The 12,219-nt window shown below is 47.0% G+C and overlaps 1 protein-coding gene across 8 annotated transcripts in view; it reads right to left on the bottom strand.

Annotated features, from left to right (window-relative positions):
* KCNN3 (potassium calcium-activated channel subfamily N member 3) overlaps nucleotides 1-12,219 on the bottom strand; it is a 187,685-nt gene that overhangs the window by 16,488 nt on the left and 158,978 nt on the right. For all 8 annotated transcript variants that reach the window (XM_070268082.1, XM_005610065.4, XM_023641077.2 and 5 more), the window contains one exon: nucleotides 7,904-8,014. In XM_070268082.1, coding sequence (XP_070124183.1) covers nucleotides 7,904-8,014 — 111 coding nt within the window. The remainder of the gene's footprint in view (nucleotides 1-7,903; nucleotides 8,015-12,219) is intronic.

Below are 12,219 nucleotides of genomic sequence, written 5' to 3'. Positions count from 1 at the left end.
TTGTGTGTGTGTGTTTTAAAAATTTATTACTAAGGCTGGATTATATTTTTCATTGGCGCTGAAGTGATGTTTTTAAAAGAACAGCTAAGTCTTCTCAGAAATGTCTAAGTGACATAAATATTGCTTTTTCGTTCAGTAAAAATCCGCTGTGAAAATGGTTTTAAATGACTTAATTGCCCACCTCTGGTCCTTTCTTGCCTGAAAGGAAGCAGGGGGTGGTGAGTGAAGCTGGAAATGAGGGGTGTCCAGGTGAGGAGGGGGAGGGGGAGGGGGAGGAGGGGCTGGTCTCTGGGGTTCTGTCCAAGGGCTGGCGCGGAGCAGCCTCCCGGCAAAAGATGCAGCTGGAAAGGGAAGCCTTGCCCTCCGCGGGTGCATACTACCGCCACCTTTTGTAGACAGAGGGCAATTTGATGCATAATTTCTTCAGTTTCCCTGGGTGCTTGGCCTCCAAGGAAAGCCTCACAGAAACACAGAAGCGAGAACCCTGCCCCGGCATTTAGGATGATCAGAAGAGTGCCAGTTACACGAGTCTCCTCTTTGGAATAATGATAGAGCCACGGAATGTCAGCTCCAATGGGCCTGTGACAACTGTCTCTGTGTTGGTGTGGAACAAGCATTTGAAATTGGAAAGCCTGCAGGTGAATCCTTGCTCTGCCAGTTATTAAGCAGCTCAGGAGTAAATGCTTAATTATCTATAAGATGGGAAAAATAAATCCTTACCTTAATGTTATGTTATGAGGCCCCAAGGAGGCAATGATGGTGGTGCTGACGGTGCTGAGGCTAACAGCTAACATTTACCAGGCGCCAGGCACAGGTCTGAGTACTTCATATGCATAACCTCACAACCCTCTCAGGCAGGTACTAATGTTATCCCCATTTTACAGATGAAGAAACTAAGACAGAGACCAAGACCATAAAGGTACAAATGGCAAAGTAAGTCAACGTGGATTTAAGTGTTATATAAACTGTAAAGTACCATACACACATTAATTATTATCATCTAGCCCCATTTAAAATACAAGGAAACAGCTTCAGAGATGGGCTGTGAGGACCAGAATCACACAGCTAGCTAATGACAAAGTGGAAACAAGAGCCAGGTCCAAGGAGAACATAAGGTTTTCATGTGGTCTGAAGAAAGACTGGACTAGATTTCATCTCTACACAAACAAAATTATTTCCTGTTTTCCAGGATCAAGGAATTGGAAAGGACATTAGAATTGCTTTTTTTTAATCATCACAGCCCTCACTTAGCAATACAGCAGAACAGGGAGCCCAGGGCCGCACCTGACTGCACCCCAAACGTCAGGTACTGAAATCACAGCTCAGCCTGGGAGCTGGGAGAGGCAGGCACATCATCTTTATGGGTCTGAACAGAAGGCCCCTGCGAATTCCGAAAAGGGATGTTAAATGCAAGCCTTGGTGCTGACTCTGAAATTAATTGCCAGCAAACAGTCTGGCACAAAGCTAAGTAGATCAATATCTGCAAGAGAAAAAGAAATAGGCTTTTAACTGCACTGTGCTCTCCCAAGTTGACAGTAAATGCTATTGCGACCAGGGTCTCCCTCCAATTCACCTGGCTGATTGCTTTGAGCATCCTTGGGGTGGGAGCAGTTGAGGTCGTGTGCTCCTCCTGGGATCTGCTGAGCCCCTGATTGGGGCTTGGGGACCCTCTGAGCTCTCCTGGTGGGCAGGGGCACCAGGACCAAAAGGAGCTCCGGGGGTGGGGGTGAGGGTGCGGTGGGAAGGACTGGGAAGGACTGAGCAAGCTTCGTCACAATCAGATGGGTTCAGGGATGATTAGAAGACGGTTGTTTTTGAGTGGAAGTCTGGCTGTTTTGTGCCCCAAACCCATAAGCATACGAGCTGACTGTTTTCTGTGGGTCCATACATTCTCTACCAAAAAATTGTAAGCTTTCACTCTGCTGGGGGCCAGAGAACAGGCTCGATGACCTACATACCTTAGGAAAGGCTGCAGGATTAATGGGCCTGGGTAATGGTAGTGCTAAGGTCATTCACCTAAGAGCTTGCAAGTAACAGTGACAGCTAACATTTACTGAGTGCTTACTACTGCCAGGCTCTGTGCTAAACACTTGATGCTTACGTTGTTTCATTAGCCCTGAGACACACCTCACAAATGGATGGAACTATTATCCCCTCCTTGGACCTGTTACTGAACCTCTCTGAGACTCAATTTTCTTTCTCGCACCTTCAAAAAACACTTAAGGGGCACCTACGATGGGGCAGATGCTGTTCTAGGAAGTGATAATATTGCAATGAACAAACCAATCACATTACTGCCCTCATGGAGTTTATAATCTGGTGGAGAAAGGATGCAGTTTGTAACATAGTATCAGGTAATACTGGCTTCAAAGAAAAATACAGCAGGGTGGGGGCTAGAGTGCCGCAGGTGATGCTGACCTGTGAAATGGGATTGTGGAGTTGATTACATGAGAATACACATAAAACAGCACAGAGCCTGGCCACGGTGTGCTTCAATACGTGACAGCTTTATTGATATTCTCCTGCTAATAAACATTAGCTTCTCCCCCTACCCCAAACAAAGCAAAACATTAAACAGACACATATGTCTGTTCCTGGAGCTCTTGGCTGTATCATCCGTGTCAACGGCTTGCTCTGGCCACCTCTCTGCCAGGGTAACCTGCCACTTGGTATTACAGAGGGGCTGTCAGTTGCCGGAGGAACACTTGGGACAGAATGAGAGAGGCCCCAGTCTGGGGTCCCCCGTGCCTCCAGAAGCCACAGGGAGACTTGGGAGTGTAATTCCAGAAGCCCCACTGGTGGACCCTCCAGGGAAGAAATCATTAGCATGCCCATTAGGCTGCCAGAATCCTTCCTGGGGAAAGGGTGTTCTACCTAAAGGTTGGAAAGGGGGAAGGAATGGAGGGAGGAAGGCAGATCAGGCCTGGCAGGTGGGTGTTCCACAGGCTGAATTTAGATTAACTGAGGGCTGATGAGCATCAGTCTGAGAACCTACAGGCCAGCGCTGTCTTCAGACATTTGACCGAAGGCGTCCATTATACACAGGACTGGGGAAGACGGCCATCCCCTCCTCCCTGTCTGCCAACCCCACTCTTCCTTCACCCTCAGCCCCACAGACTTCCTGCTGGCTTCTGTGGCTGCCATCTCTTTTGTCTCTCTGCTTACACACTCTCTCCTTCCCTCCCCCATCCTGTTCCCACTTCCTTCTCAGGCTTCTCTGCCCGCCTTACCCGGAAGCCCTCCCTGAACGCTTAGAACTGGGGGCTCCACCCCTGTGGCTGGTGGGAAGTTGGGGCAGGGAGCGAGGAGGGAGATACTGCTGTGGTTCAAAGTTGGAGTTTGAAGCTCTTTTCCCCAGAGCAGCATGGTAGTGAATGGCGGCTGATTCTATAATGCTATCAATTTGATGCTCAGCTCGTTTGGAGATAAACTGTCTTTTCTCTCCAGCAGGCCCGGGACCCTAACCACCATGCTGAGTTCCAAGGAGCTGACTGCTCTGGAAAACCCACTGGGTTATGGCTGGAGAGCTGCCTGCTGGCCTGAGAACAAACTGCAGCCCTGGCCAGGACCCAGCTAGCTGCATATAACTGGGAGCCCACCCTCGCCCATCTCTGGGCCTGGGAAGTTCATTCCTAAGAATCCTTCCAGCTCAAAAGCTCAATGCCTCTGACTATTGTTAAAGAAAAAAGGCACCCAACCTGTCTAGGACAGAACCTTTGTGGGTAATATAATTTACAATCCCCTCCTGGGGAGAATTAGCATTCCTGATAACTGCTCAATGGACTATCTGATAAATTTTAAAGACGTTAAGACTTGTTCTGGGAATCCACTCATGGGCCTAACCAACTGTCAGTCAGGAGTCCAGTGTCCTTTAGCCAGACTTTCTGCACCTCCTATAATGTCTACCATTGTCTTTTCCTATAACACCCCTGCTATGAGTAAATCTTTGAACTAGCCGGATGGAAAAAAAAATTTTTTTTCCAGGGGGATTGTGATAAACTTTGAAATATTCTTATAATCAAAGAAAAGTTTTCTTTAGCGCTGTTCAGTAGGTGCTGGGGGTTACTGAAGATTTTTGAGCAGGGCGGTGATATGTTTAGAGCTAAGTCTAAGGAGATCCACTGGGAAGCAGAACAGGATGTCTGAGATAAGTGAGGCCCGTAAGGACAGAAGGTAGCAAGTGGCTGTGATGGTACAAGACTGAGATGGTGGCTTCCAGCGTGGTGGGGCAGAGGGCCTGGAGAGGCTGGCGTGCGTGAACAGCCACGCCCATGGCCAGGTGAGTCAGTCTCAGAAACTCCTCCGGGGCTGGCCCCATGGCTGAGTGGTTAAGTTCGCGCACTCCGCTTTGGTGGCCCAGGGTTTCACCGGTTCGGATCCTGGGCGTGTACATGGCACCACTCATCAAGCCATGCTGAGGCGGCGTCCCACATAGCACAACCAGAAGGACCACAACTAAAATATGCAACTATGTACTGGGGGGCTTTGGGGAGAAAAAGCAGGAAAACAAACAAAAAAACAACAACAAAAAGAAGATTGGCAACAGTTCTTAGCTCAGGTGCCAATCTTGAAAAAAAAAGAGACTGCTTGGACTCCCGTGGGGTCCAGGGCAGAAAGGAGTCAGAGATGGCGTTAAGTTTCCCGGCCTGGAGACTGGAAGAACAGCAACGCCATTAGCTGACCAGGGAAGTCAGGAGAAGGAACTAGTGCAGGGAAGATCTGCGTTTGGTTCTGGTTTTACTCATTGATTTCACAGGGAAATGTACTTGGATGAAGTATTTGGGGCAAGAACCCCTGGTGGCAAGGATAAGGAGGCATAGTCCTCAGCCAGCGGCACACAGCCTGGTGCTCTCTGCGGGTCTGACACGGAAAGCAGGTGTGGCCAACAGAACGTCTCCTGTCCATGGTGCCTCTTAAGCCAAGTGGGTCCCTGGGCAGCCTACCTTGCTTTCTAGAAAGGAGACGTGCTCCTTGAAGGCAGGGACCACCTCGATGTCCCCAGAGCACAGAGTGTGGTGTCCGGTGGGTGACCCCTGTGATGAGTGTGTTTAATTACATAAAACAGAGAGATGGGGATGTGGAGGGTTGAGCGGGAGAAAAGACAGGGATCTAGTATCCTTTTCACAGTCTCTCTGTGTGTCATTTACATATATATTATTTAGTAGCCCAGAGGTTAGCAATAGATTATAATTATAGAATAACAATGGCAGTAACACTGCAAAGTCAGCTTGGGAAGATCTGATTGCATTAAATGCAGAAATGACATTGCTACCAGGGTTGACAAGTTATACAAGAGAAAGAAGAAAAGCCATGGGATTCAGGAAAATCAGAAACTGAGTTCTTACCCTGTGCTATCAACCACGCCCCCCATAAATAAATAAATAAACATAGTGTGACTCTTAATGGTAAAGGCGGGGCTGAAGCCTTTACAGGAAGACAGGCAGGATGAATAAACCCTAGAATGACTTGTGTATTTTTATGATTAATAGGTTACCATTTCTCTTTCTCTTTTTTCGCTTAGCGATTTAGTGTTTTAGTGTTTGAAGATTTGAGATTGCATGTACCTTTAAGAGACGGCTTCTATCTGTTAAATCTACTAATTGTGCACTCCTGAGAGGTTTGCAATTATGCTACAATCGTGGGTTCCTCCCACGATTGGATCTGTCTGTGAGAATTCACTGAGATTTTAGGAATGGACTAAGCTTAGCATCTCTTTGACCCACGGCCTAGCCATTTGGAGAAGCCAAAGGATAGGCGAGGCATTCCCGGGGGAAGAAAGGTGGGCTTCTCTGAGAGCAGGTCCAGGTGAGCTGAAGCCAGAGGAGGCCACGCTCGCTCGCAGCCAGCTTCCTTTCAATCAAGGTTACGTAAAAGAACCTTTGGAAGTCCCAGTCCTGCAGCTTTGAAAATCCTCCGTCTGTAAGAACCATCCCTTTTGTGTTTGTTTCTCTGGGAAAAAGATATTAGACATTAAAGGGACATTTCAACAGATTTAAGTGTTCTCAGAAAAGTGAGATGTTATTCGATTAAAAAGGTGCCTTGCATGCATGGATGAGCAATAAATATTTGTTGATTTGATTTTCAGTCCTAGTTTTCAAAAAGTAAGTGGACTTGAGGAGGATTTTAGAGAATCATTTTTGAAAGACGGAAATTAGCAACCACAGTCTTATCTCTTTCTACAATTATATTGCAGAAAAAATTGTTTATTTTCCTGTCGTATGAGGGAGCTGGCTTTGCTCAGCTTTATTTTCCTCTAGTATCTGATTTACAGAGTCAAAACCGGAGAGGACAAAAGAGCAACATGAAATACAAAGCAGATCCTTGGTTTCAAAATGCAAACCAGAATAAACAGAGAGACTGTTCACTGTCTGCTCTAAGAAAACAGCTTCCGAGAAGGTGTTCGAGGCAAATCCCTCTCGCCCTTGACTCCTGGACTGTTGTTTCAGGAGGATAGATGCAAGGATATTTGCACTGAGGTTCCAACAACTTTTGTAATTTGCTCAGTTCCGGCTATGACTTCTGCATGGGTGTTCGAGGGCTGAAGCAGAGCAGCTGGGTTACAAGGTTCTGGGTGAAACCCGGCTGACCCACCCATGGGCACAGCCCCCAGTCCTGCCACCTTGATGCTGCAAATTGGGGTTTCTTTTGTACAACGGACAGCTCAGGGCCGCGAGGTACTGAATTCACATCTGTACACCAATAACGTAAGACTATTTGCCTGTACCTGTTCCTTTTAACATCTGTGGAGGCTCTTTAAACAATCCGATACATGTAATCAAAGATCAGACAATCAAACACCATAAATAATTCTGCTAAGAAACTGGAGAGGCCTTGGCAACTGCACATTCTCCCACTGTCTTCCCTGAGAGCTGGCTCGCACTCTGTCATTCTCCCTCTCTCTTGTTCCCCCTTCCTGCCTTTGTCGCTATTTCTAACACATTTTTTACTGCGCTGCAACATTAATCACCGAATATTTTCTCTAGCTTTCAAAAACCCAAATCAAAATTTGGTCGCTCGTGGATCTCTTAACCCACTGGAGTCCTAAATGAGAAAGACTTGCTAGGCCAAGACCCCAGCACAAGGTTTTGATTCTCTCTCACCTCCGAGAGAGGAGAAGTTTGCAGGAAATCATATCACTGACCTTCGTTCAGCCTGCAGCTCTAAAGAATTTTCCATAAAGGCTGTCATTAAATAAACAGCTCCTGCCTTGCTCATTTGGCCTGCTGTTATCCTGGAAGGCTCATTTCTGTCTCTTCTAAATGGGCCTTTTCTTCTCTGACAATCCAGTGGGGTGTCAGACTTTTAGCAGCTAAACAATCTCCCCATTCCTGCATAATTTTCAGTTTGTCATCTCCTTAACCACTTTCATGAGGATACAAGTGAGAAACATTATCCGGAAAACCCGAAAGGGGAAAATCGGATGATGACATTTTGATGAACAGTATCTAGGAATGTGAGCTCTCCTGCAATGATCGTCTTTAATGATTTTTTTTTAAGGTCTGGATTTAGATACATTTCCAGGATTGATTTTAAGACTCTTTACTGCCCTTCCTAATGAGAATGGTGAAAATATTTGAGCATAAACAAAAATGTTGCGTCACGTTGGGCAATTTCTTGGGTACCATTAGGCAAAGGGGTGCTTATACCACTGTATACTGTAGATTTAATTAACAGGAGAATTTTTGGTTGCCTGAACCATGCACAGTGATTTAAGAGAAGACAGGAGCCTGGAGTGCCAAGCCATTGTGCCCAGTTTGTGGAGGCTGTTTGCATGTGTCTGGGGCTTCCTCAATCCTCCATTGCAAAGTGTGGCCCTGACTTATATCACATAACTACTTTCTTTCTGCTTGGCTTCCATGTTGGTCTTGAGTCCCCCATTCAGATGTGGACAGTGGTGTTTTACCCGTTTGGTGAGCTGAGTGTCCATCATGAAGTTGTGAACGTGTTTCTCCGCTTTGGTGAGTTCCAGCTTTCGGGCCACCACGGCCACCACCAGGGCAGTGCAGCCCGCACCCTGTGGGGGGACAGCAGAGGACCAGGGGAGAGAGCACATCATTAAGAGGCAAGGTTCAGAAGACTCAACGTGCCCCGTGCCCAGTGTGGGGTTTTCAGGAGAGGCCTGGGAACTTGAGCTCTTTGGCTGGTAAGGCCAAGCCACATAACCTATCAATCAGGGCCCCAATTCCTGCCCCCAGGAAGAGGTCTACAATGCTCTTGGCTTATGCTGCAGAGCCGAACTCTGGGAGACTTTGTCTTCATAGAACCAGTCAGTTCTTAATGGAGCAGGATCCTGGATGGGGCTGAGGTTTTGGGGAATTTAAAACAACAGACAATCACCTGGTCATCTGCCAGGCTGTGCAGGAAAGATAGAGGGTCCAGCACATACATGCCCTCTCTCCCTCATGCATATCCCAACCCCACTACCAGCTCCAGACCAGGGCGCAGGAGGAAAGAATGCCATGAATAGACTGGACTAAGGACGGAACACCTGCTGGAGGTGGAGAGTTTTCCTGAAAATAATCTAATGATGAGGCAATACGTTTTCCCCCAAGATTGCTTCCCAGGGAACACTGGTTGGCATGAGTACATGCATTCAGGGTTTTTTACCCGAAGGCCTAGGCTATGACTCAGCACAAGAAATCCACTCTTTCTTGCTTTCACCAGGAGGCTCATGAATTCTCCCTCATGCAGAGATTTTAAAGACAACAACCAGCCTCCTGCCTCAAACCAGGGTTTTAAGGGAACCCACAAAAGGCTCTCAGTATTTTCCAGAGCAGTGTTCTTATTCTGCTCAGGTAGGTCCGTTCCAGGGGAGCACAGGAGAGAGCGAGTCAAAGAAGCAGGGTTTTGCAGGACTCGTTTTCTGTCTCCTGATCCTCCGGGTGCATGTTTGACTGTCTGGGAAATGAGCAGAAAGGGGCGCATTCCAACATTCTCCTGCTGGATTTTTAAATCCTCTTCACTGTGCTTCTCAATGGGCCTGAGAGCACTGGAGGAATGGGGAGAATCACTCCTCCCCTGATTCTTCTGCAGGCAGCAGAAGTCAGCCCTGCCCTTGCCTGGTTCTTAGAAGAGCGTGCACGCTCGTGGGCGGACATCGCCCTCTTCCTGCACACTGGGCCCTGGACCGCCCTGACCTCCACTCGTGGAAAGAGAAGAGCAGCTCAGTGAAGTCACAGTCTGATCCTCTAGATGCCAATCAGTACTTGAAGTTGCCAAAGAGCCCACATTAGCAGTTGAGGTCCCAGGATTGAAGGAATCAATCAATGACATTTTTGGCTCATTGGGTCTAATAAAATGTGTTAGAAACAGAAAAGAATGTTTTTCAAAGGTACTTCAATCTATACCAGAGTTGGGAGAAATGCATATGGGTAGCTCAGTCCTCTCCTCTCTCCTTTATACTTTCTTTCTTCTTCCACAGGTTGGCAAAAGCTGGCCTGTGCAAGGTTACGGCGTGGCTGAAGTGGGCAACGCTTTCCCTTAGCTCTTCACAAGGGTTCCCAGTAAAACAATCTTGTGTTTCTTGGTACAGTTAGACATTTGGTCAGCCAACCCATTTCTAGCACAACAAAGTGAAAAGAACTGAGGCTGTGTGGACTTTCCTTTTCTGACCTAATTTTCCTCTTTTGTTCAGGGACAGCCGTGTTTTCTTGGCATCTGTGACTTGCAGGAGACTCTGTGCCCAATTTTCAAAGGATATGTATGGGCAGTTGGACAGCCTGGTCTGTAGCTGTAATCAATTTAGCTAGGCCTCCAAAAGCAAAAAATAGCTTAAAAGAAGCTGTCCTGGGGGAAGATGTGTGCTCCATTTCCCCTCAACCAGACCGACTATAATCCCTCTCCTTTATATGGAGTTCCAACAGTACTTTGGGTGAAAGCCCAAAAAGAGGGATATATCATAGTGTTAAAATGGAACATCAGATGGCGAGGGTTCTCCCCAGGCTCCATTCTCCCTCATCTCCCTGGGTCCAGGAAAACTCTATGTAATCACCCCTGAAAGCTGGGGGCAGCACAAGCCTGAAGAGGGAGTCTCCCTGCTCACCATGCCACTTTGGGAATTTTATCAAAACAACCACACAGCCACCATCCCGAATTCCAGGGTCCTGATGAAGCACTCCCTGTTCTTGCCAGAGCTCAAAGTCTAGCTGCTTGAATGCAGGGGGCTTCTAATTAGAAGCCAGTGTTTTAACTAAGGAACCATCTATCTTACATGATTAAGATAAATTTCTGCATGGAGGAAAGAGGGTAGACTAGATGATGTGTCCCAATTTCTCTCAACTTAAAGATGTCAAGACTCCCTTCTGGATATTTTTCCAGAGGATGCTGGGTTCTTAACCCCTAACTCTAACTTGAAGAGGTAGCAGTGGATACTCTCAACTTTATTTTTCTTTTAGAAAATCCATTGTCTGGATCGAATTAGGGATGTTGCCAACAACGAAGCCTAACTTGGTGATCTCTATTAAGAGGCAACCTTGTAAAGATGGGGTCAGACATCGGCAACCTTCACCCTAGTGGGTAGGGTGGGGCAGGGTGCTGAAATCCAGCCTGCTGGTCCTCTCCAGAGTGTGTGTGTGTGAGAGAGAGGAAGAGAGAGAGAGAGGAAGAGAGAGAGAGAGGAAGAGGGAAGAGGGAAGGGAAGGAAAGGGGAAAGAAGAGGGGGATGCAGAGAGAGAGAAAGCTGGAGCAGAGGCTGAGACCGGGACCAAGCTGTGCTGCCTCCTGAACAGCATGGAACAGGACAGAGAAAGAGGCAAGGAAAAAGCAGAGGAATAAGAAAAAAGGATGGGCTGATGGGGTTGAGAGAGAAAGGCAGGAAGAACAAGGAACCTGAGACTTGAGACAGAAGTTAATGGTCAATTTTGGTTCTTGAGAGGAAACAAAGGAAGCATTATGGGATCTCCCTCCTTCCTGCTGTGTTCACTTTTAAGTGGTATAATGATCACCGATGTTCCTTTGGGGACGATGGCCTTTTCACTTGGATGAGCTTATCAGTCTGTTGGAGCCAGGTTAGCAGCTGGGAAGGCTTGTGTGATATGGCAGTGATGTGGGTTGGTTTTAAGAGACAAATTGCCAAGGACCTGACTGATTTGGGTGTGTGAGAGCTCATGCTGTCCTAACGTGGAATCTCAGAAATGGCTGGTGGGCACAGGGGGCATGTGAGGAGAGGATGGAGTGGGACAGAAAAGGGTAAGCAGCTGCTGGAATGACTTCCATGGGGTCAGATCCTGGGGCAAATCCATGACTCAGACGTTTGCTTTCACACGTGCCAAGTCCTGAATCACAGTTGACACCAACTGGATTCCCTGGGTCTTCTCTGTCCAACTCCTATTTCCATGGGAGGATGGTGGAAGCGACAGGATCCACCTCGAATGAGGTCATACTTTCCAAGGTACATGGTGAGCAGGAGACAAGAGTGAGCAGAGAAAGGAACGGCTGGGATGGGGCGAACATGCCTAACTCATCTATAGATCTGAACCCAGAGACCCAATCTCCTCCACACGGGTCCTCCCACTTCTTGTTTCCAAGAAACATTTTCCAGCTGGAAAACCTTAGAATCTGGAAAAACAAGTATCCCAAGGGAAAAAGTATGAGGTGTTCTTAACTAAAGAAGCATAAAATAAAATAAAACATAAATGAAAGTGACAAATGGAGGAGGGAAGCCTGGAGGATTTACAGTTGGATTCTGTTTCTGCAACAGATTCCATGTAACAACTAAAATAACATCAATTGGTTTGAAACCAAGGTGTTTCAGGGAGAAGCTCATCTTCTAAAACTGACATTAAGCAGATGTCTTGCTGAGCCCTCTTTTCCCTCCTCCCCACATGACTCAATTTGTGCCACCTTTCGCTTCATCATCACTCTCCTTCTGCAGTTGAAAGAAGCATCTCTCATGAAGACTTGGGGGAAAGCTTAGTGTCCCCAACCAACCAAAAGGCCTTCAAAAGCACATCTTTAAGTTTCGTTGTCATTTCGGATTCTGGAGACTAAACATGGACAGCTTTCTCTCTGCATTGTAACTGTCATCATCCAATTCTTTATAGAAAGACGCTGGACTTTGATATATCTGCTTTTGTGGGTGAAATCTCTCAAACATCCCAGGTCTGTGCCAACAATGTCAAGTTGTTCAGACAATTATATACCCCGCTTAATGGTTGATAATTACACTGTTACTGGGATTGCCAAGAGAAAACAATGATTAAGACTATTTACAGCCGCACA

Source organism: Equus caballus, chromosome 5, assembly GCF_041296265.1.
Source record: "Equus caballus isolate H_3958 breed thoroughbred chromosome 5, TB-T2T, whole genome shotgun sequence".
Lineage (NCBI taxonomy): Eukaryota > Metazoa > Chordata > Mammalia > Perissodactyla > Equidae > Equus > Equus caballus.
The sequence above is the reverse complement of the archived record's forward strand: the minus strand, read 5'-3'. Positions and strand labels throughout refer to the sequence as shown.